Source organism: Alligator mississippiensis, chromosome 6 (assembly GCF_030867095.1).
Source record: "Alligator mississippiensis isolate rAllMis1 chromosome 6, rAllMis1, whole genome shotgun sequence".
NCBI classification, from domain to species: Eukaryota; Metazoa; Chordata; order Crocodylia; family Alligatoridae; genus Alligator; species Alligator mississippiensis.
The window spans coordinates 82948250-82974292 of NC_081829.1; the positions used below are offsets into that span (position 1 = coordinate 82948250).

General features: G+C 41.6%; 1 protein-coding gene across 2 annotated transcripts in view; it reads right to left on the minus strand.

The window, feature by feature from the left end:
- LHPP (phospholysine phosphohistidine inorganic pyrophosphate phosphatase) overlaps positions 1 to 26043 on the minus strand; it is a 164749-nt gene that overhangs the window by 128282 nt on the left and 10424 nt on the right. For both annotated transcript variants that reach the window (XM_014611391.3, XM_019482846.2), the window contains exons 2-3: positions 10467 to 10654; positions 8875 to 9028 (exon numbers count right to left, since the gene is read on the minus strand). In XM_014611391.3, coding sequence (XP_014466877.1) covers positions 8875 to 9028; positions 10467 to 10654 — 342 coding nt within the window. The remainder of the gene's footprint in view (positions 1 to 8874; positions 9029 to 10466; positions 10655 to 26043) is intronic.

A 26043-nucleotide genomic window follows, 5' to 3' on the forward strand; every position in this document is an offset into this window, starting at 1 on the left:
AGGCACAAGATCATAGCTTTTTTATTGACAAGGTACATGAGAAATGGGAGGAGAAAACTTACATATGTGTGTTGTTTTTAGAAATTATTTAGATACTCTCCTACAGTAGAGCAGACCATGTACACGGCTGTTTATTGAGGAGTACAGTGTGCTCAATGGATACTTTCTTTTATTGCTAACACCTGATGGGAGCATTAATGAACATATCTCAGGACAGGAGCCATATTAAAATGCACTAATTGCTCATATTTCAGTGGTTTTCTGTAATTTCTTACATTACCATTCCTTAACTTCTGAAACCAGACATCAGGGACAGGAAGAATGTTATTCAACTAATTCAATTAAATTAATTCTGTTTGTTTAAACCAGCAGTGGACATGACTTCAAACAGTTATGCCTAGTTGGCTTGGTTTAAAATTACATTTTTCTGACATTGGCATCAAATGCAAGACAGAGGACAATTTTAATGTGCTCTGCCCAGGTGTCAGTTATTAGCTTGCATGGTTCTCTAGAGCAGCAAGGCTGGGTCACCCCCCAAACACACAGAGCAGTTTTGATTAGCAGGGGCCAGTTTGTAGCATGTTTCAACCATGCAATATTAGAATAGTTCCAAGCGGGCGCTCCCAAACTCTCAGCCATGACGGAAAGGTTTACAGTGAGACTGCTATCCAGAAACTCTCTTCGGACCTCAGGACCTATTGTTAAATGAATTTCTGTTTCTCATTTTACATCTCTAAATACATAAATGGTTAGCACCAAACATTCTGTCGCGTTTGTTTTGTGCCTGAAAATCTAACGCCTGTTGCAAAATAATCCCATTGTTCTTCATTTATCAGTTGGACTGCACACTGCAGGAGATACGCGAGAGAGATTGTGCCATTTCAGCCCCTCTTCTAATTAATAACAAACACTTCATATAAGTATTGTTATTATTATTACTTAATGCTATTCATAGAATCATAGAAAGTTAGAGTTGGAAGGGACTTCAGGAGGTCATCTAGTCCAACCCCCTGCTCAAAGCAGGACCATCCCCAACTAGATCATCCCAGCCAGGGCTTTGTGGAGTCGGGTCTTAAAAGCCTCCAAGAATGGGAATTCCACCACCTCTCTAGGTAACCTGTTCCAGGGTTTTACTACCTTCCTATTGAGAAAGTTTTTCCTAATATCCAACCTAAACCTCCCTTGGTGCAACTAGAGACCATTGCTCCTTGTTTTGTCATCTGCCACCACTGAGAACAGTCCAGCTCCATCCTCTTTGGAACCGCCCTTCAGGTAGTTGAAGGCTGCTATCAAATCCCCCAGCAGTCTTCTCTTCTGCAGACTAAATAAGTCCAGTTCCATCAGCCTCTCTCAGAAGTCATGTGCCCCAACCCCTAAATCATTTTCACTGCTCTCTGCTAGACTCTGTCCACATCCTTTCTCTAGCAGGGGAAGCAAAACTGGACCCAGCACTCCAGATGTGGCCTCACCAGTGCAGAACAGAGGGGAATAATTACTCTCGATCTGCTGGCAACGCTCCCACTAATGCAGCTCAGTATGCCATTAGCCTTCCTGGCAACAAGGGCACACTGTTGACTCATATCCAGCTTACTGTTCGCTGTAACCTCCAGGTCCTTTTCTGCAGAGCTGCTGCTTAGTAGGGCGGTGCGAAGCTTCAGTCGCTGACTCAATTCGGAGGAGATTCAGCGGCCAAATCTCTCAATCTGAATCAAATCGGGAGACCCATTAAAAGCTCCAAATTCAATCTGAAGCTTCTCAATCGATTCGGAAATTTGGAGAGATTTGGAGATTAGGATCGGCCGGGGAGAGACAGGCACAGCTGGGTGGCTGCAGGTTCTTCTGTGGCTCCTCTGGCTATACCTGTCTCTCCCCGGGTGGGGGGAGCTGCGGGAGAAGCCCCCATGGCTGCCGTGCCTAGCCCCATCCCCCGCCCCAGAATCCCAGCAATAATAATAATTAAAAAAAGCCCCACACTTAAAGGCTTTGGCAGCGGCGATTGGGGGCCTCTGGGGACTCACGGGGCAGTGGGGGGCATCAGGGATTCTCCCCCCCACCTGGCACCCACGCAGCAGCTGCCCCATGGTGCAGGTGCAGCGCAGCTCAGCAGGGTGCCATGCACTTTTTTTTAAGGGCTGGGAGGCTGGGGCCAGGTGGGGGATGGGGCTGGGCAGGAAAGCCATGGGGACTTTTCCTGCAGCTCCCCTCACCCAGGGAAATGCAGGTACAGCTGAAGCAGCCACGGGAGAGCCTGCAGTTGCCTGGCTGTGCCTGCCTATCCCTGGCCAATCCGAATCTCTGAATCCGCGCCAAATCAGCACCGAATCTCCAATTCCGATTCAGCCAAATTGAATGGGAACAGTGATTTGAATCACCGAATCTAATCACTGCCCTCTAAATTGGCCGAATCTGAACCAAATGCTTCCCTATTCGCATGGGCCTGCTTAGCCAGTTGGTCCCAAGCCTGTAGTGGTACATGGGATTGTTCCATCCTAAGTCCAGGACTTTGCACTTGTCCTCGTTGAAGCTCATGAGATTTCTTTTGGCCCAATCTTTCAATTTGTCTAGGTCACTCTGAGTCCTAGCCCTACCTTCCAGCATATCTACTACACCCCCAGTTGATGTCATCCACAAACTTGCTTAAGGTGGAATCCACCCCATCTTCCAGATTGTTAATGATGATATTAAATAAAATCCTTCAATTACGGGCTACAATTAAGTCCTGAGCAATTTCAGGGCACAAATGGATGTATGTTATCTTTGCAAAAACACTAAGATTGAGGATAGGTGTTGTGAACCAGTTTCTGGACATGCTGAAGTCCAGTGAGACATTTCTACAGAAAAAGAAAAAACTGTGGTTATGAACTAGTTAAATGGAAGCCAGGATGAAACTGTAAAGCAGTCAAAGATGACATTTCTCTCACAGAAGTGGAATAGTGACAAAACTGATCTCAAATGGTTTTCCAAAGAGATTCAGAATATGCAGACTGCAACCGCAAGTTGCCAGTGTACTCTATGATCGCAACAGGGTACTCCAACTTTTCAAATGATGTGACATAACTAGAATTGGAGTCAAATCTCAAATTTTATACATTAGTGAAACTCTCAAGTTCACTAAATATGGATCAATGAGATACAAATCACACCCACATTTTGTGTGATTCAGACTGAAAGAAAACTAGATGCCAGCACTGACAATCCAACCAAAATAGTAGCTGAGGGAAAAACCCTCCACTGATATAAATTGTTTTAGACCCATTTACTTTAATTAGCCAGTGCCAGCCTACATCAGCTGAAAACAGAACCTAAACCTATTCCCAGTCTGATTATTCAGAGTTTTCCCTTTGCATTAATGGGAGAGGAGACAGGCCGAGAGGGGGAGATGAATCATGATGCAACATGGAATTGTCAAGAATCTGATCAAGAAATTATACTTTTGCTTTTCCACTGTTTATTGTTGTTACGTATTTTCAATACTATAAAAGTTCCAACATGGAGTAAATAGAACAACTCTGTAAATAATAAAAACCTGGGCCCTTGTCAGAGTATGAAGAGAATTCCAATTAAAGTTTACTATCCAGTAAGAAAAATCAGATCTCTCTGTTAAAAATAGTTAGCCCAGAAGTTATTTTTAAAAGCCCTTACTTGTTTTCAAACTGCAAATGATTAATTTTATTGTATTAACAGCACAAGCAAATTGCAAGTCATCATAACTACATATCCAGTACAAATATTTATACCAAGACAAAAATCACTAACTATGCCTCTTTTTGTTTTTTCTAAAAAAAAAACAACACTTGGTACCCTGAAACTCAATATTATTTAGTGCCTTTATATTGATTTATTAAAATAGAAATTTACATTAGTACCAGTCTTTAAAGCTTTTCTGATCAGGCCAAAGACAGGTCCCTATATGGCAGAAAAAAATTTAGGATGAGCAGTCAGATAAGATTTTATGCCTTATCCTTCTGCCATTTTCGATTATTCAGCACAGCCTCTCTTTAAAATGACCACTTGACCTTTGCTAGAACAGCCATTAACCTTCTATAGTCTAGCGTAAACAGCTTAATTTTCTGACAGTGGCATGACAGAAGAAATTACAAAGCCAATTCCCACTCTCAGCCCAAAACAGATGCTAAATGTAAATCACTCCATTTTCTGGAGGAGGGCATTCTGCTTCAGTGACTCTGACACTCTTGCTTTCTAGAGAATGAACTAAAATTTTAGCAGAAATCATCCTTTTTGTTTCAAGGTGTGTTTTTTAATTTATTTTAATTACTTTAATTCTACATGTGAATGGTAAAAGCAGCTCATTGCTGCTTTTTACATGGTGCTTTTCTCTAGACAAAAAGTTGTATCATTCTCTCATATCATTTCTCTTTTCGGCGCATTAAAACTTATCTGTCAGGCTAACTAGTTTAGAAAGGACCACAGAATTCATGCTTGTATTATCAAAGTCTTGATTGTATAAAATAGGCTCAAAGTGAAATCTCAATGCACTGAATTGGAACAGATTTTATTTTATAAGAAAGCCTTTGAAAAAAATAATGGTTTGCTTTTTAAGATGACATAAATAATAAATATACATAGGATTTAGAAGCTTTAATGTTCTAACTTTGCTGATCTCTAATGTAGCATTATTCCATTTTGACCTTTAAAGGATAATATTATTTGACACAAACAGCTTATTTTACGTAAATAAATCTCGTTGGCTCAGAACTTTCCTCTTTATTCTTCTCACGGAAAAAATTGTAGGAAATTTTGCACGTATTAGAGAACCAGAGCACATGTGTCATGTGTGCCAACACAATGGATTTCAACTGCTCCTTCTAGCTGATAAGCTCAACTCCAGTGGATCAATAATCCACAAGCTAAGAAGGTTTCTCATGGCCATTATGGTCTGAAAAAAGTTGTCGCTACAGTCTCAGGCCAATAATGCACTTTTTTTTTTAATCTATACATTGCACAACAGATAAGAACAGCTTCTTTCAGACCATTTGCTAGGTCACTACTGAGGTTTAATGTTAAAAACCTAGAAATAGTAATAATGAATCAGCATTATGAAGTGTTTTACATTCCATATTGGATTTCCCTACCCACCTTAAAAAAAGGGAAAAAGGAGGATTCAAGGAATTACAGCCCAGTCAGTCTAACTTGAATACCTGGAAAAACACTGGAGCACATCATCAAACAATCCATTTGTAAACACCTAAAGGTTAACTTAGTGATAAGTACCAGTCAACATGGATTCGTCAAGATGAAGTCATGCTTAATCAACTTGATTTCCTTTCTATGGGCTTTGCAGATGGGGGTGAAGCAGTTGATATGATAGCCCTCAACTTTAGTGAGACTTTTCACACTGTCTCCCATAACACTTTCATCGCTAAGCTACGGAAATATGGTCTGGATGAAGCTACACTAAAGTAGGCGCATAGCTAGTTGGATAATCATACTCAAAGAGTAGTCATCAATCATACAGACCCCCGCTACATGTGCACATAAAGGCACAATGGGATCTAATGCATAATTCACACAATCATGCCTCCTGCCATACCACACACACATGGCAGGAGGCATGATTGTCGGATCATGTATTAGATTCCATTGCGCCTTATTGCCAGCGCAAGGGAAGCCTGATCCTAGGCTCCCCCTGCACTGACAAAAAGCAAGGTCCCATAACTGGGAGCCCCACACACCCCAATTGAGGGGCTACCAGTTGTGGGGGTGCCGACACACCCCCAGGGCTGAATGGTCGCCACTGCAGCAATCTCCTTGCCCCAGGGTTGTGGGAAACCCTTGGGTCGGAGGGTCACCGCAGGGAGATCTCCCTGCCTTGGAGGTGTGGGAAACCCCAGGGGCCAGAGGATCACCACAATCCTCTGGCCCCAGGGGTTTCCCAGTACCGCCAGGGCAGGGGTAACATGAGATCCCTGGACCCTAGGGATCACAGCTGCCATGATCCCTAGGGCTTGGGGGTGCGTGAAATCCCAGGACTATGTCAAAGTCCCTGGGGCTGAGAGGTTTTACACTGAGTATGATGCACCCCAGCGGCTGGGAGCCCCATCAGCTAACAGGGCTCCTAGCTGCAGAGGAGACCCTGCTACATGTGCAAATTCATGTTGGATAGCAAGCAGCTACAAAGTCAGCACACATTTCTGAGGTCTAATTTCATAGCTGCTTGGAGCCTTTTGTCATGTGATAGCTACTTTTCAGAAGTAACTAGTTTCTAGGTAATTGAACACTTAACCAGTTAATTGCACAATACTTGTAATGTGCAAGGGGGGCCATGCTATCAGACCGGAAGGAAGTATCAAGTTGGGCTCTCAAGGAGTTAGTCTGGGTTCAGTATTTTTCAATACGTTCATCAACAGTCTGGAGGAAAAAAACTATGTGTACTCTTAAATGTGTGTACGATACCTAACTAGAGGGTAAGCAGACACTTTAGAAAATAGGGTTAGAATTCAAAATTATTTTTTTAAACTAGAAAAATTATCTAAATTAAATAGGATGATATTCAATTAAACTAAGTACAAAGTACTCAGGACAATTAAATGTCCAATGCAAAACGGGGAACAACTGCTAAGGACAGAATACTACTGAAAAGGGCCTGGGGAATATAGTGGATCGCAGCCTGAATACGAATCAACAATGTAATGTTTTGGCAACACCCCCACAAAAACCAATAGCATAGTGGGATGTATTAACAGGAGTACTGTATGCAAGCAAAGGGAAGTGATTCTTTCATTTCATTCAATACTGATGTGATCTCAGCTAAAGTACTGTGTTCAGTTTTGGACAGTGCATTTCAAGAAAGGCACGGATGTACTGAAAAGAGTCAAATGAAGAGCAACAACAGTGATTACAGGTCCAGAAAAAATATGTCATATAAAGAAAGGGTAGATGAACTGGGTCTATGTAGTTTAAAGATAAGACAGTGACTTGATAACACTTAAAATACAAAGAACAGTTATTTTAAAGAGGATGGTAATCAATTGTGCTCTGGGTTCCCAAAGTAAGGACAAATAACAAGCTTACATTGAAAAATGGGAGACTGAGGTTGGATACTACAAACAGCTTTCTCCCTATGAAGCACTGGAATAAACTACCTAGAGAAGTTACTGAATATCCATCCTTGGAAGTTTTCATTTTTTGTCTAGGATGGTCTGGACACGACTGATTGATATCCTTTTGAGCATTTCCAGCCCTATTTTTCTATGATAGTAACTGAAGGGCTCACAGAGATCTAGCATGCTTAGTGGCTACTTCCAAGGGGAAGCAGAGGTAGAAAGCTTATTTTGAGCTTCAGCCAAGGGTACCCTGTGCTGGCGAGACTACCAAGTTATAATATCCTCGGGAAAGACATGGAAGAATTCACCCTGAGCATGTTCAATTCATAATCCAGCATTTTAATTGGGAGTGAACTCTACCATGTTTGATTGATAAGCAAATGACTTCTCCCTGGCTGCCACTAGACTGTTGTTTAGGTGCCATACATCATCTTCCAAAATTAAAGGTAAAGCTGTGAAGTCTGATATTGTAAGACTCATCATGAATAAGTAAATCTGGGCCTCTGAAACCTTTCAGGATATAACAAAACTTACAGCACTATAGCAGCTGTACCCTGCCCTACTTCACACGTAGGACTATATTTAACAATCTACTTGCTGTAACAAGTAACTGGTTCTGGTTTCTAACCTCCAACAGTCCGACTCTCAAGCTACTTTAGTGAAACCAATTTCTTTTCTCCATGGTACTCACAGCTCAGACTGGCACCCAAACAAGATAAAGGGAATCTTCTACGCCAGGGGTCAGCAACTTATGGCTCACTGGCCACATCCAACCCACAGAGCGTTTTGTTCCAGCCTGCAGACATGGGGCCTTGGTGCCATTTGGCTCCCTTGGGCTTCAGCAGCAGTGGGTAGGGCTTCAGCAAGTGCTGGCACAGGGCAAAGCGGCAGTGGTGAGTGCAGGAAAAGGTGGCAGCAGCAGGTACTTCCCCCATGCTAGTGGTGGGTGCCTTCCCCAGCCTGGGCACTGGAAAAGCACCCACTGCAGGCACAGAGACAGTGCTCGCCCACTTTTCCCTACACTGCCACGGGGAAAACACCCACAACTGGTACAGGGAAAGTACCTGCTGCTGCCACCTTCCCTTGCAGGATCAGGCACTCTGTGGCTTCTGACCCAAACTGAGTCAAATCTGGCCCACAGCCTTAAAAGGCTGTGAAACTCAAAAGGAGGGAAAGGAGGATGCGGGTAAAGTAGACAGGAGTGCGTTGGATACAAAGAGGAACTATTTTGAGACTTTGATGGGTTTTGGTTTAGGCCCTGAGTCTGTAATGTGGAACTTGCATTTTGGGTAATTTAGAGTCCACTATGCTGCATCTTTCTTTTAAAACTAGAAAAATAACTCAGGCAACTTTATAGTAACTTGGAAGCTCAAATCCTATTTTCAAAAGTGACTCAGAAGTCTGTATCTTATTTAAAGTCGATGAGACTTAGGCTCCTAAGCCACTTATGTGTTTTTGAGAATTATATTCCTTTTTCACTTGTACAAGAAAGCTGAGCTGGCAAGCAAACTGCCTCTGAACAGGGAGAAGGAAGGAGCAACAAGTACATTCTTCTGCTAAAGAGCCCTTCATCAAACATCTGATCCAGTTACTTACTTTTCACTGTATACCAACAGGTTCGGCACTGGCTCTAAGCACTCTACACACACACAACAGTGGAGATTTTCAAAGCCAGCTTTGGGACACAGTTACACAAACTAATATAATATGTTGTACGACTTGGATAAAATGGGATAGTTAAATGCAAAAGGCTGAGAGAAGTATACAAATATGCAGGCCTAGGTGTTCTAACTAAGAGTACTTAACTCACCCTCTTCCAAGTGATAGCAGAATGGGATTCTCCAATCCAATCAGAACACGGAAAGCTTCATTGAGATTTTGGTACGAAAAATTGTCTGCAGCCTCTCCAAGTACCACACAGTTTGGGTTTCCTTTATCAAGCTGATCAAATTCAGGAACCAGACCTAAGGAGGAAAAAGAAACACAAATCCCATGTGTTTTCAGAACCAACTCAAGTGTGTTATCCAACAGGTCTGGACGCCAGGTCTGGATAACTCTACAATGATCTTTCACTCCTGACTGACTCCCACTAGCAGCTGATTGTTGAGACTTTTCTTCCATTATCCACCATGGAGAGGAAAGAAAGCAAAATGAGCCACAAAATATTTGAGGAAAAGGTTAGCCAACATGCTTTATTCTCCAACCCCTACCTAATGCCCATCTACCTCCTACTTATTCAGTGCAATTTTACCCCCGTATATTTGTACTCAAGGCCCCTGAAAACACAGTTACAACTCTCAATGAGTTCAATGGGAGACAGAGACAAGGAAGATCAGGATTTTGGTGTAAAATATGCTGCATGAGTGAAATTTTGCCATCATAAGAGCCCTGGGAAATCTCCATCATAGCGGAACTCCATAGGGAGGGGACCAAAGGCTCCAGGACTGTGTGGAGCCAGTAGCTACAAACTCCTGCGCTGGTGATATACAGGGTGACAATCCTTACTCCATCCCTAAAGGACTGAGATGTAGATTCTGTGTCTCACATAGTACACACGTTCCTCCGGCTTGGTGCAAAGGCAGGAAGAGTTAGCTTCACCCTAAGTACAAAGCTATTTCTAGACAGAACGTCCTTCAAGTTAATAAAAATGGTCTCTACCTATTTGGGCATACTCACTGAATCCAAATATTGTGTTGATTTAGTCTTCAGAGAGGATGGCAAATCGTACATATATTCAGCTCTATTTCAGAGCAGAGGCTGAGACCATCTGGTCAACAAATCTAAAACATATCTGTTTGAACTGCTGAGCTTTTAAATACTTCCAAATAATGGGTGGGCTACTTCTAAATAACACTTGCTCCTTGAACAAGAGCTTAGAACAAATCCTTGCATTGTGAAATTGAACTTCTGTTGGACTGGATTTATGCATCCCAGTTTCCTCATCCCCTTGCTCGGAGAAAAGATGCCTGGGAGAAGGAAGGGAGAAATACTCATTAGGAAGAGCTACCTCCAAAGCCAGCATCTCAGGATTGGACTGGTCAAGCAGGGGATTGTTTCTTTAATTTGCCTAATACTGATTTATCATGACAGGCCTTGATCTTAAGGAACAAGGTTTCGATAGCTATGTTTTTCTATTGAATCCACCAACGTACAGATCTCAAAGTATTTTAATGGGGTAGTACAACTGCAAATGAGACCTGGATGTAATGATATTACTCCAGCTACATTATGGAATGGACTTGAAGAGTTTTTTCTGCCGGGAAAACACCAGCTGGAAGTTTTCATCTTCCCACTCCTTTCAACTAAGGTACTATTTTATTTGACCAAAACTGTTTTTTGTGCCACAGTGTACTGTGCTGTCTACCTCTCCTAGAATCCAAGCTTCATGGAGCGCTGTCTCACCATCATGGACAAGGAGATGTGGCCTCAGGTTGCGCTCCTTCAGAATACGGCAGGCTGCTGGTGCTGGGGCAGTGACTTCAGAGACTAAAATGTCAAACCCCAGGCGCTGGAGCTTCTCCACAAATTTTTCTCGAGTTGCCTGAGTTTCATTGGTGCAGAACCTCAGCTTGAGGCCAGAGGCTTTGAGCCTGTCATGAAAAATGAGCAGTCATTAAAGTAAAGCAGGCAGAGAAGAAGTTGGGAGTGAAAGATTTATCACTGCAAAGCCCGTATATAATCAAGGCAGGAAGGAGAGGGAGTAACAACATTTTAAGCACAGGTGCATAAAATTTGGAATATTATTTATATGTAATGTAGTGCAACAAAATTGTGCAGCACTTTAGAAGCACATGGGAAGAAAAGGATCTTACCAGAAAAGCATGGAAACAAACCCCGGCAATTATAATACAAATGAAGAGCTGCAGTGACTCTAAAGCAGACACAGACCATCACTGTGGGGTACTTTTAGCCCCAGGTTACATTGACTTCACAGCCCTCAAGCTGTGAACTGTTAATGGTGGAAGGAAATCACAGAGCAGAAGCCTAGTAATGCACGATACCTAAAGACTGCTGTCCCAGTTCAGAAAGTTTTCAGAACCAAACAGGACTGGATGGGGAATGAGTTTGGTTCAGCTCATTTCAGTGGAGGCTTGCAAAGCCCCTTCCCTGGGGGAACACTAGCTAGAAGATGGCAGTGCAAGCAACGCTTGCCTTCCCTTGCAAGTAAATTAGTTTCAAATAAACAAGCCCTTCCATGCATCAAAAGAGGTAAAGGTAGCCCTATATCATTTAGTCTTTAGCAAAGAGAAAAGCAGCCATGAACCAAGAGCATTACATAGCCATAATTACAAAGGTTAGCATGCTCTAATCTTGCTTTAGCATTTTAAGTTGGATTTTCACCTTTCCATTTACTGAACATCTGTTCCAATGATCAACTCAATTATAGCTATGGAATTACAATGCACTGGAGTTACCACGTTATATAATAAAGTAATATTGCTCTGGCAAGACAACTGCCTTACGTCACAAAAGTGGCACTCATATCAGCCAACATATGCATGAGTTCTGTAGCATTCACGGTAGAATCTCTACCCCAAGACACCTGTGCTATTATTCTAATATTATAAAAGCCTAAATCTGTCTGTCTGTCTGTCTGTCTGTCCATAACACTTTATTCACACTCTGATTGGCTGTCTCAGCAGCCCATCATTCTTGATGGGCAACTGGCTAGTTTAGAATAATAAAAGCCTAAAATAACAAGGATGGAAGGAACTTCAGGAGTTCATAATTTGTTGGGTTTCCGTGAGGGTACAACTCTGTAAAAAGCAGGTCACTTCAATTAACTCTTTAATCTTTCTAAATATGTGTGTGTAGAGATTTCATAGATTTCATAGACATTAGGGCTGGAAGGGACCTCGGAAGATCATCGAGTCCAGCCCCCTGCCCAAAGGGCAGGAAGCCAGCTGGGGTCATAGGATCCCAGCAAGATAAGCATCCAGTTTCATCTTGAAGGTGTTCAATGAAGGCGCTTGAACCACCTCTGGTGGCAGGCTGTTCCAGACCTTGGGGGCTCGGACAGTAAAGAAATTCTTCCTTATGTCCAGCCTGAAACGATCTTGTAGTAGTTTGTGACCATTCAACCTCATCATCCCTTGGGGAGCTCTGGTGAACAAACGTTCCCCCAGATACTGGTGGTCAACCCTGATAAACTTATAGGTGGCCATCAGATCACCCCTGAGCCTGCGCTTTTCCAGGCTAAAGAGCCCCAGGGCTCTCAGCCTGTCATCGTAGGGTCTGCTTCCCTGACCTCTGATCATGCGCGTGGCTCTTCTCTGGACTCTCTCAAGCTTCTCCACATCCTTTTTGAATTGTGGAGCCCAAAACTGGACGCAGTACTCCAGCTGCGGCCTCACTAAGGCCGAGTACAGGGGGAGAATGATGTCCCGGGATTTGCTTGAGAAGCATCTATGGATGTAAGCCAGTTGATACAATGCTGAACTGGAAGGAAAGAAACAAGGATTATACTACAAGTTCATCACTGAGATCTGCTGCGTGGAGACCTTTCACTTCTCCAAGTCTTTGTTCCCTCACCTACAGGCAAGATGACAGCACATTTTGTATAGCACTAAGTCAAAAGAAAGGGTTGTTATTATATAGGCACAATTATCATTATTCTTAGTTGCTATAAGCCTCTATCTAGACTCTATTGCAGTTCATTGCTGTATCCTGTGACATAAAAATGGAGAATAAGATTTTTCAAAAGTGATTAGTGACTTTGGTTTTCTCAAGTTGTCATTGTCAGTTTGAGATGTCTCAGAAAACCTATTCTCAGATACTCAATACTTCCTGAAATTAAAGTGTCTCAAGGTTGGTATCCCAAAATAGAGATTTACAAAACCACGAGCTGCTTACAACAACGACCAAAGCTGATGAGTTAATATGGATTTATGCCTAAACTTTAGGCTACCTGAGATTAATTTAGGGCTAAGTTTATAAACTGCTATTCAATGGTTGTGAACTTCTCCAGAAAGAGAGGAGAGCCGAGGAAGAGTTTATCTATTAGAAAATTCTCCGTGGCCCTTCTAAAAATGACAAACTGTCTGTGTTATTCTCCAGTGAAGAAGTTTGGAGCAGCTTGAAATAAACATCAAAGCTAGTTAGAGAAAACGTATTTGAGGCCGAACTGTCCATCAGAAAGACTTCTTAGAATTCGGATCCTAATATAGGGTGCCCTCTCATCACATTTTAACAGTCTGCCAATGTCTTTTTCAATAACACAGGTGATTCATTTCTTTCTTATTATTTGTCTTTCCTAATCATAGGTATGTGAATTATCAATTACATTTAGTGGTTAATTGCCCTTCATAAAGATAGCTTTTCTATTTTAAATTAGGCAGTTAATATATTGTAACTAATAGCATCCACTTGTACATTATAAATATATCTTCATTGATTGGTGCAGTGAATGTGAGATTCACTCACAAGTTAATGAAGCAATTGAGTGAAGAAGTGCAGGGTGTACCCAGGGAATAATTATTGTTAATGAATTATGATGTGACCTTCTCAGAACAATGAACAATTGGTGTGACAGTTAGATGACAGTATTTTGCACCTGTTATTCCAAAGATGGTTTCAGATGTAGTTAAAAGGCAAAACAACACATTCTAAATACACAAGTAACTTTAGGGAGTGTGTCATGTGTAAAACAATTTTGTTTTAAATGAAAATTATATCATCACATTCTTAGGGAAAAGCTCACGCATGGTTCATGAGTACCTGCACCGTGGTTGTAAGAAGAATAAGAGTCTTCTATTTAGCTCCTTAAAGGTTAATAGAACAAACTGTGGAACAAAGTAAACCTATACAAATTGCACGCACAAAAGACAACCCTCTCACAGGTTTGAATGAATCCAATAACGTTTATTAGATGGCTTACAGAAAATTAATCCTTTTTTTTCCTCTTAGCCTTCAAACAAACCATCGCTCCTTTTAGAACAGTAGTTTTCAACCTGTTTCAATTGTTGACCCTTAAAAAATTCTGAATGGAGATATGGTCCCCTTTGGAAATTTCAAATGGAGGAGAGGACCCCTTTGAATTGTAAATGTGGGCATCCACATACTTTTGATTGATCAGAGTCATCTGTCATGGATCTCTTAGACATGGTTTGCAGACCCCCAGAGGTCTGCGGACCACTGTTTTAAACTATTAGAAGGAAAAACACAGCTACGCTTATTAAACAAATGACCATACTGTAGGCAATCAGACTATATCCAACAATAGTTCTATCAACCTCATATGTTGGTGAGTAGTAACATTTGTTGTCTCATGATTAATAAGAGTAGAGACCAACCAAACACATCTTAATATTTATATCGCCAGAAGAAGACATGGGATTCTACAGACTATAGGATAAATTCTGCAAAGAACTGAGTAATTTGGTCAGAAAACAGGCCTTTTTCACGGATCATTTTAATGAAAAAAGAAACAAACAAAAAATCTCCAAAATTATTTTGGTGAGAAAATACAAAACTAAACATTTTGATTCAGAAATGCTGCCATAATATATCATGGCAGGTGTCCACTTGTGTGTCCCTCTTCTCTTTTACAGGCTGGACTTCCTGGTCAGAGACTACATTAAAGTCAAGTCAGTGTTTCAGGTTTTGGCCCCAAGATAAAAACTAAAAAGTTGCCAGGTTTCTGCTGTTCAGTTTTTTAAACAAAAAAAAAAAAATCTCAATCTGTTACAAAAAGAGCTTTTTATGATTTTTTAAAAAACTATTTTAATAAAAAAACCCATCTACCTTTGAAAAAGTTTTCTGAAGGAATTTGGTTTTTTTTTTTTAATAGTCCTAAGCTCTCTTGCCCCAGTTTAACTTCTAATGCTAAGAAGCTCCACTACTGTCATGGTAGTGTTAACAGCATGCCCACAGTGGGAGGGATTTTTTTTTGAATGTTCGTTTTAATGAGTATTCAGTGACTGATGACTTTGTCTCTAGCTATTGCAGATATCAACTGTGACAATTAAAAAAGGCTGGACTTTACAGACATTCCACTCAAGGAGTCCCACTTAAGTCAATTGTGAAACTTCTTTTGGGTTTTCATGGAACAAGGAAATCAATCACCTGTAGAGCTGCTGAAGGTCTGTATTTGTTGAACCCAAGATGCCATGTAAAGTGAATGAATACTACATTTGAAGTCACTGCCCCTTGGCAGGCAAAGAGAAATGAGAAACGGTGTGGTACTGCGTTAGTTCAGCAATCAGCGATCAATAGTTCTAAGAACCTGCCCTAAGGCAAGTTACAGTGATCTTTAGGGCCAGCAAGTTTGTGGGATCTCAGAGGCAAGAGAAAGTAGGATAAAAGTAGCGATCAATTTGATGTAAGATAACATTTCTACACATTCAACCATACTATTTACAGAACAACCCATTCAAGAATTTACCTTGGTATAAAGGTATTAAACCTTCCATTAATACAATGGAACATACTACAGAACACTTTTGCAACATTTATAGCTGAATTATAATTACTGGTGCTACAGTAGCATGCAGAAAAGTCCAATCAAAGGCTGCAAGTATGTCACATACATCATAACTATGACAATGGTTTGATTTAAACTTAAAAGATGCCGGACCTCAAAACTGATGTGCGTTCAAGCTGTGCACACAAACAAGCAGCAGGTCTTTGATTATGCCGTACCATGAACAGCTTCGACATTTTTGACACTTTCTGTGGATATTTTGAGACTGCTTTTCTTACGTGGGTTTTGAGTGTGGGGAGTTTCCTTGTCACGTGACACGAATCATAGTTTCCTATTTGACCAGTTCTGGTTTTGATCACCTGTGTGTGGAAACCGCAGAACTCGAATTCTGCCTCCAAGTGCCAAGTGAAGTTTTAACAGAAACAATCTGGGTGCTCTCCTTTCAGAACATGAATGGCTGCAAACTCAAACTCTTTCTAGCGCAAAACTAGACGCTCAGGTGCCTTCCAAAGCTCACTGGAAGGATCTGTATAAAGCCGATACGACTACTCAAAATTATATAGAAATTTCACAGCTCTATGCTACATATTTAATCTTGCAAATAATTATTATATTTATGTGGAAGGAAGTATGTTGGAGAAGCAGATTTTAATTTAATGTGCATTACTAAATAAAATATCGAATCACAAAAGAAATCTCTATGTCAAAAAACCTATAAAGCAGTAAATTAGTAAAGAACTAAAAAAACCAAACAGGTGGGGTCATCTGACATTTTCCTTAAACATTTGGAGTACAAATTATTTTTAAAGCTGCTTCAAACTGCACAAATTCATCAGTCACCCAATCAATCCATAAATCCTAAATCGGGGCACATGTTTGACTTTGCACATATTGTGCATGTGCATATCCAGGACATATGAAAATCAGTTTTTTAATTTCAGGGGAGAGCTGTCCCTTATGCCATACTAGTTCTTTGAACTGACCTTTACCTCATTCTGACAGAACAGGACAAGACTCTGAGTGACAATGTCCCACAATGCAATTACTGTGCGTCAGATGAGCTGGTCCCTTACAAATCACCTCGAACTTTACACATCTGCTGGCTGTCAGCATCTGCCAGGTTCACTCACCCGAAAATAATGAAAAAACTCTCATTATTGTTCCATAACAGGTAAAGTGTTAGGACAATTATTAGACATCCTGACTGACCTTGTGCAGACTTAACCACCTGCCCTTGCCAACCTTTTTGGGTTAGCCTTTGGGCATATAAAATACAAAAATGCACTTTTAGACAACATAGAGGTTATGACATCAGCAGGAAAAAAAACCCATAGCCAAGGGACTTGGACTCAAAGCTGCCATGTTTCTCTCAATTCACTTTCCTGCAAAAGGCAGGATAAAGAAAAGACAAGCTCGTGAGCCAAGCATATGGCATGAGACTGAACTTCCCATCATCAATGAATCCCTCACAAGAGAAGCTATTTCATTCACCCACAGAGCCTGAAAGCCACACTTGGCATCATTCTTCATGGGTGGACAGGATGGCAAAAGAATCCAAACAGAAAACTAACTGATGGAAAGTTAACTGTCTACACTCACTTATTCTCCCAAGAGAAAGTATGGCACACCTTGGAGAGATTCTGATCGCACCAGATTTCGACAGCTGGCCACGTAGAACACGGGCTGAAAAGCACTTTTACTACTGAGAGTGTTTAATCCTTGTATAATAAGTTTATGACTGACAAAGAGTGGCTGTTACAGGTCAATAACCTAATGACTACCCAAAGATGGGAAGAAAAATGAACATTAAAAGAGTTACTTGTGACCAAACACTGGAAGAAATGTGTGCAACCTAAACAACCATGCTGCACTTCAAGTGTATAATATGAGCTATTCCAGTCTGTATATGACTAAGACATGGGCTATTTCCCTCTGTAGGGTCTAATGTTTCTTCTCCAGTCAAGTACCACTTCCTTCTTCCCTAATGGCTGCAAAATGGAAAATGCCCAAACAAGCTGTCACAATGTTAGTATATACTGTCCCATTTTCAAAATACCATATCATATAACATCGGACATATATATATATGAAGCAACACAGTATTAGTCTCATTATGTAGAATGAAGCTAAAAGAGCAATAACTTTCCTGTTTCTAGCTTACAGAAGATGACAAGTATGTGAAGGTGTTGCCTTTTATCTGGAGAATGGAAACTGTGGAGAACTGTAGAAGAGAGTCACCTGTGGTACACATGACAAGTTTTTATCAGTCCTTAAAAGCCCAGAAAGCATAAAATATATTTTTAGGTGCCATATGCTGGCACTTTATCTGTCAGCTAGTTATTCAAATACATATTAGAAACAGAATACTCCCTTCCCCCCATGAAAATAAGCGTGATGGTGGAATTCGCATATCCCTGTCAAACTCCATAGAGTTTGTAGGAAGCTTATAGTACTACAAGACATGTTTTCACATGTTTCCAGGGAACAGGTTCCAAGATATTCATCTCAGATGGTAAAGCACTATAAAGAGGTCTCAGACTTATCAAAAATCAACATGGATCATGTGAGTAACATGGATCATGTTAGTAAAAATCTTGGTTGGGTTTTAAGGACAGCATAGTGATACAAGAATAAAACGGGTTGGAGAAAGGAGGAACAGCTTATTTCATCTTTCTTGTATGTGACACAAACCCAAATGCATTTTGTGGTTTTTAGGCCAGCACAGAAACGTAAATTAAAATGAATAAGGACACTGCACCAAATAAATGCACACAAGAGACTTGTTCAACCACACAAACAGTGAGAATATTTGGGTTGTACTGCAGAATATTAAGTGCCCAGCATGGAGAAATGCATCAGGGCCACCAGGCAATTAAGCCATTGCTGAATACCAGATGATACAGCGCTCCTCACCAGTCTATGAACAGGCTAGCATCACCTAGACTGGCGATGCCCCTGGAGGACCTCATTGGCTCATGCTTGATCCATCTTCAGTATGAGTGTGCTGTTTCCCATGTGTGGCTTCAGTGGAGTTCCTCAATACAGGAGTAGAAGGAAGCAGGGAAAACAGACAAATGATGCTCAAAATACAGAATGATCATTATTGCCTTGACCTGGAAACCCATTTTGGGGAGAAGGATAAAGACAGTTCATAGATAGGCAGTTTAGTTTCTTCAGAAGAAGGAACTAAACAGCCAGCAGCAAACTGATACCAATGAGAAGCAAAGCTGAGACTCCAAAGTTCATAGCTACGCTCCCCCTCTATAAAGAGAAAGGCACGTGGCAGCTGAAAGATTCTATAAGCAAATATATGCAGGCAATACAGAAATGATAGAGGAAAAGTTTGAAGAAGAGAAGCAAAAAGAAGAACAGAACAAAGTGAAGATGAGCCTGAAAAAGGCAAAAGTGATGGTTACAAGAGGATGTATACACATGTATACATTCACTGCTTTTTTAACTATGTAGCAGAAAGCCAGAAAGGAAAGCTGTCGAAACTTGATCTGGAAAGACTACAGTGAAGCCAAGAGTTACAGATGTAGAGTGATTACCATGGTCTTTAACCCAACAAAGAATCTCCCAATTCAGTGTTAGGAGGAAGCAGCTAATTCCATGCTGCTGTACAGTTGTCACAGGACAGTGTCTAATGTAAAACAAATGTAAAAGGATTGCCTGCACTCTAGTTTCAGACTGCAGGACTGTATACATGAAAGCCCAAGCTGTCAAATCAGCATGCCCAAGATGAGGCACCCTGAGGAAAATTGTTAAGGTTCACAAGCCAGCTAGGCACCTAACTTACACTAACTTTCAGTGCGAGTCACACACCACTGATTGCTCTGTGGACCTTTGAAAATCTTCCCACCTACATTCATTTTTAAACGTTTAAATGAATAAATAATAAATACATAAAAAATGGCCTGCCTTTCAGAAATCTGATGCATTCACAACACCGAAGATCAAAGCACAAAAAAATATTTACGTGCAGAGAACCTGAAAAGACTGCTCATTTATCTTAGCTGGGAAAGTTGTGTATAAAATAATAAATGGTGCAGAAAGAGTAGATCAGGAACTCATTCTCCAATACTTTTTCATACAACCCACAAACTTAATTGTGGAACTTGTTGGCTTCACTGACTCGGTGCCAAGGACTTTATAGGATTCCTAAAATGGACTGAATATTTAGTTGAACATCAAGAACATCCAGAGTTATGATTACTGGCAATAACAAATCTATGTGCTAGCCAATCTAAACTATCAGAAATAAGGAAGAGACCATATGTGGGAAAGGTTATCCCACATGGGCCTCAACTTGGGTTTTCTACCATCCTGTTGAGGCATCTTGTACTGACCAGGGAGGATACTGGACTATATGGACTTAGTTCCTGCTCCAGTATCGCCATTTATTTGTATTTCTATATACATCTAAAAATCAGACTTATTTAAGTGCCTAAACACAAATCTTGATATATTTTAGAAATTTGGCCCAAACATACCAGCATTTGATCTGCTCTTGAAGAGTCTCCAAATAGCGTTTCAGCAGCCCGGTAGCTTTATAACTTCACTCCTTGCTATTTCACACTTAGTCACCTCAGTGGTGGCCTTAGGGTTGTTGGAGCCCTGGGCAAGAGAGTCATTTGGGGCCCCTTTGAGGCTTAATTTTGATGATCTATGTATTGTGGATCTTTTTAATATTCTTTGGGGGAATACGATAAATAGTTGAATGTTAAAATGCAAATACAGCCACTTCCTTGCAAAAATTTTACCCCCAAAAAATTGTGTTGCAAAATTTTGGGGGCCCCTAAAGTGTGGTGCCTTGGGCAGTCGCCTGGTTTGCCCTCCCCTAAGGCCGCTACTGGTCACCTTTAATGACAAACACTTCTCCTTTCTTGTGCCCTTCCTCCTCGGTACCTGTTCCTCTCTGCTCACTCCCGTTTAGAAACAATACCTTCCTACTTCGTTTCTCTTTTTTTGTGATCCATCTTGGATTCCATCCAAACGATCAATTTCTATACATAGGAACAGGAGCCAAAGGGGATGGGAAATGAAACCGGGCAAGCAAGACAATCAAAGAGGAGACTAGATTCATACACCAAAGTGCAAGGATGAGTGAAGTCAAAATGGCGATATACAAGAACGTGCGAGGCCAGCCTTGCTATATGGAGCAGAAACCCGGGCCACTGGAGAACGTGATTTTTAATGAGAGCAGCTGTACCTAAGAGCAATGACAGGACATGGGTGAGTGAAATTAGGAGGAGATCAAAGCACAAAAATAGCCTCAGAGACAGAGGAGACTTGACAGCAAGACTCAGGCACTTTGGGTATATTTGTAAGGACAGAGGAAGATCATTAGGCCAGGGCAAAATAAAGTATTTTTGGCTCCGAGTAAGAGAATGGATATGCAAAAACGGCACAGCCAAGTCACAGCAGCATATTTATGGCTTCATCTAAAGCTGGGGGAAGTCGATGGAAGTCTCTCCTTGACTTCAGTTCTCTCTGGATCCAGCCCCTCTAATCCAATTATGAATGAGGCCCCCACACCCTCTTCATACCCTTGAGGAAAGCTTGCCTTTCCCAAGTCACAGCTTGCCAGTGAGGGGATCAGCTATGTAATTAAAGCCCTGATTCAGCAAAGCACTTAAGCATCTGTTTAACTGTAACCACATGAACTGTCAAACCAATGGCCTCGAGCTACTTACATGCTTCTTAAATTTAAGAATGTACTTAAGTGGCCTGTTGAATCAGAGCAGATAGCGGCTCACTGCAGTGATCTTAAATCACAAGAGAATAAAAACAAACTAGTCCAAGACGCCTGTGGGACTAAGGCTTTGTCTACGCTGGAAAGGCTTCACCAGAATGGCTATCCCAGAAAGTGCTGAGTCTAGATCAGTGGTTCTCAATGTTTTTACCCTTAAGTCACCCCTCGATAACTTTTTGGAAGTTGGTGGCACCCAGGACAAGAGCCAGTAGCTACAACCTAGTTAATGCCAGGTGAGGGCACTAGGGGCAGCACTTCAACCCACTGTGGCCTGCTTTTTTCACCATCTTCCCTCTCCCTGCCCCTAGTACCTGAGGCGGCAAGTGTGGTACCTCCTGTTATAGCTCCTCATCCAGTGACTCGCTTGCTGGTGAATGGAGCCATGTGCATTCATGGCCCCTCCCTCTGGTCCCAGGAGCATGGGAGGAGTAGGGGAGATGAGCCCGGTTGAAAATTGCAACCCCACATCCGCCCACCCACCTGCTTGCATGTGGCAGAGCATGCTGCGGGTAATGCAGGTGCTGCCAGGGGAGGGAGCAGCTGTGGGCACCACTTGTTCGCGGATGCAGGAGGCAGGCACTGTAGCACCCTTGCAAAGATCTTGCGAATCACTGGTCAAGACACAGTTTATGCAAACAAAACAGCATGTAGACCAGGGTGAACTGTGCTTTCTGCCAAGCAAAAAGTTGGAAGAGTCAGTGCATGCATATTGTCACCTGGGTGTAACTGCAATAACACACACATATAATCTCTTCTCGTGCTTCAAAACACTGCAATGGTATCACAGCAGTCGGCAAAGGAATATTTTCATCCTATGTACAGTGTTTTAAAATGCTCTAAGTGAATTATAGAGCTTGTTTGGAGGGAAGAGCAGGATTGAGAGGGCTGCCGTTCTCTGATACACTGGCAACAACCCAAGACCAGAGCTGCTAAACAAATTGTCTGATCCAGTACTGTAAATCCGGTTACACTGGCATGAACAATTGCTATAGCAAAACCTGTTATTAATTATTCTTAGAATAATGTGAATGATTTATTTTTTCAGTGAAAAAACTTACAGAAATGAAATATGAAGCAAAATGTAAGCGAAATCTCCTTGGTCCATTATGTTAATACAAACAATTTATTTAATTACTCCAGTTTATTCTATCATGTAAGCTCAAAGCATAAAACTAGTAGCCCAGGTTTTACCACATATTCACCAGATTGCAAGGGACTGATTTAGGGTTCCTCAATTAGTCCTCTAATGGCTTGCTGATCTTTAGATTACAGCTCAGCAATATGCTGTGTATTATTCAAACACATGGCCATGTTTGTGAAAATATGTGAACATATTTATATACTCTGTCTCATTATCATTTTTATCAATAAACATGTGAAACATATAGTGAGAAGAACAACAAATATAATTCCAGAATTACAGTTATGATGAAGACATTAAGCTAGAACATTATCCTAGAATTGTAGATAAAAATATTAAAGACTAGAACAGTTACTGCAGTACAAGAAAATGAACAAGGATATTTCATTTCTTGATTTGGCATATTTTGAAAATGCATCTAAGTTTACCTGATGAATACTGTCCAAAAGTAACCATCAATGAAGCTGGAATAATATTTGTTAATAAATGAACAGTGTCTCAGTTCTTCTATGCTATAATAAATGCATGTTAGTGAACATTTTGGCATCCTTTGCTCCCCCCCATACCTTTTAAATGCTTTAAAAAAGAATGGTCATTTTCACTCTGAACTATTAATTTAATGTCTTTTGCTAGCCTCGTGAATTGATGTGCACTACATTGAGAAGACCCAGTATATGTTCCATGCAGTAATCACTTGAAAGATAACTACTGTGCTGCAAAAAAATCAATTAGAATTAAATAACTGGGCATAATAAGAATTGATTGAAAACTGACTTTAGGGCCCAATCCTAGTCACACAGTTATGCTTTTGACTTTGGCAGGAGCAGAACAGAGTTTCAGTCCTTTTTGGAGGCTTGGAGAATTATATGTATATTATTTACTATACATATTATTGTCCTTTGCATTATCCTTCATATTTATGGACTTCAGCCAGGATTGGAAGTGTCAAAAATTCAGGAAGGACTTTTCTTACATACTTGAAAGGCTGAGTATGAGCAGGACAGACATAAAATCTCATGAAAAAGTTGGGTTTTGCAGAATCAAGCAGCTTGGGGTTTTTATCCCCAAGGAACATCTGAACTTTTGGGGTTCAGCCATTATGACTAATTAGTACAAACAGCTTTGGTCATAAATTTATTTGCAGGGACTACTATATGGAGCTGATTTAATCAGAACAATTTTATGGGTAATATAATCAGATAATCATATTACAATGGCCTTCATTTCATACTGACAGATAGTTAACCGTTTGTCTTTGAAGCAGCTAATTATCATATACAAAAAGCCAATCAAACCCAATATATCTTTTCTACTGTCAAACTGTTATTGTACACTTGTATACAAAGAGCATCTGTTGGTAAATAATTAACTACATTTCCAGAAAGAAACGTTGCCCCATGGATTTATTTATTCTCATCTGCTCTCCTTTCACTCCCACTTTAAAAGTACAGTAGCATTTTCCAGTAATGATTGCATGATTCTCCCTAACACCTAAGTGTAGTTTCACTCTGAAAAACACCTGACCAAAAATGGCACCACCTAACTGAGCAGATCCTGTTTTGCAAAAATGCAGAATCCCACCTGCAAAATGTAGTATCCTTCATCCTAATAGGCCCTGGAGAGCCAACATAGCTGAGGAGGACTGAACAGGACTCTCGCTCTCTTCTTGTGTTTCACTAACAAAGCCGATGCAAAGGTGTTCCTGAGGGCCAGGATGAGGCCTATACATATGGCACTACTAGTGATACTATGAGAGGTGAAAGGCAGACCTTCTTTCTTTGGGTAAAAAGAACCCAGTGTGATTCTCAGATCCCAAAATGAGTTTGTCAATGAAAAATAAAAAAAACATTTTTAGTTGTAAACTGAGCTATGCCTCACAGACCCCATCTGTAACATGGCAAACCCAATATTTATCTCAGTGGGACACTGTATGGATGAATTGATATTTGTACAATGCTCCATGCTAGCCATGTGGATAGCACATAACTCCATGATGCTAAATGTCAGCTGCAGAAGCTGGGAGCTGGGTTAGATCAGTTTCTTAACCCGTGGGTAGCGAACCAAAAGTGGGCTGCAAGAATATATGAAAAGATTGTGTACAAACTTTAAATATGGATTCTCCTTTAAAGGAGAAAAATGTAGGAAACTACAGGTTTCCCTTGCAGCCTGGCACAGTTGCAGCCTGCAAGAGGCTGCTTGTGACTGGCAGGAGTAGGAGGAGGGTGATCAGGCAGTGGCGCCATGTGCACATGCATGTGCACATATACATGTGGCTGCCAGGCAGCATAGAGAGCAGCTCCCACAGCTGCCCGCAAGTAAGTTTATGGGGCTGGGGAAGGGGGTATAGACAACAAGCCAGAAGGGCAGGGGGGCACAGGTGAAGCATTAGGGCACATGCCCCCCTAGTTTGTGCACCCACAGCAGGCACAGAGCTGCAGCCTGGCCAGACTGGCATGGACAGGAGCCACTTCCAGCAGACAGGACCCAGTACGGGAAGGCAGAGCAAGGCAGCAAGACTCGTTCCTGCCGTCACCCGGACCCCTGTGCCAGCAGCACCATAAGGAGTAACGGACAGGGGTGGGGAAAGGACGGAGGAGCCGTGCTGCTCTCACCTCATCCTACTGCCAGCTGCTCATATGCCAGGCTGTGGCTCTACCCTGCCACCATGGCCCAGCTGCTGCTGCTGCTCCCCTCAGGCCATGGCTCTACCCTGGAGGAGACGTGGGGTGGCAGACAACGTGGGTGGAAAGGAGTGGCAGTAGCAGCTGGGCCACGGTGGCAGGGTACAGCCACAGCCCTGTGCCCAAGCGGCTGATGGCAGGAGGAGGTAAGGGCAGCATGGTGTGTCCCCCCTCGTTACTCCTCGTGCTGCTAGTGCAGTGGTCCCAGTATTGGCGGTGGCAGCAATGAATTTTGCCACCTGGAGCATGACGCAGCGGGTTGGAAATGAGTGGCACCGGCAGGGCTGGAGGGGGTGGGCAGTAGGTGGGGAGTGAGGGGTACCAGTAGGGCCAGGGGCTTTTTTTCTACTTAAGCTATTTACTGGGTCAGGACTGGCCACTGATGTTTACAAATGGGTCCTGGTACAAAAAAGGTTGAGAACCACTGAACTAGATGATCCTTGAGGCCCCTCCCAACCCAGTGATTCTACAGTACCTTTCTCCGAACTGCACTTAAACTACAAGGAAGAGATAAGCGTGTTTCCTTCATGCAATTTATACATACAGCCATGTTCTTAAGCCATATGCTATCTCTGGAAACGAGAGTATTTAGAGTAATAATAATACATAGTACTAACTCACTTAATGAGAGAAAATGGCCCAGCAGACAGGGCAATGGACGCAGCAAGCTATCAATAGCTGGTGTAAAATATCATAGATTTAGTGATTCCAGTGTAGCTATAATCACTTTACCAGGTGAGGATCTGAGCCCCTGAATTTCTTTTCTGATGCTGCCACCAACCTCCTCTTTGACCAAGGGCAAGTTAACTTGATCTTTCCATGCGCCTCAGTTTTTCTATCTAAGGAAGACATGCTACTTGCCTTCCTTTGTAAAGCGTTTGGAAATCTATAGCTAAAAAAGGGCAAATTGAGAGCTAAGCTCTGTAGTCTTAATTCATGATTATTTGTAAAGTGCACTTGGGCAGAAGTCTCTTTATGGCGGG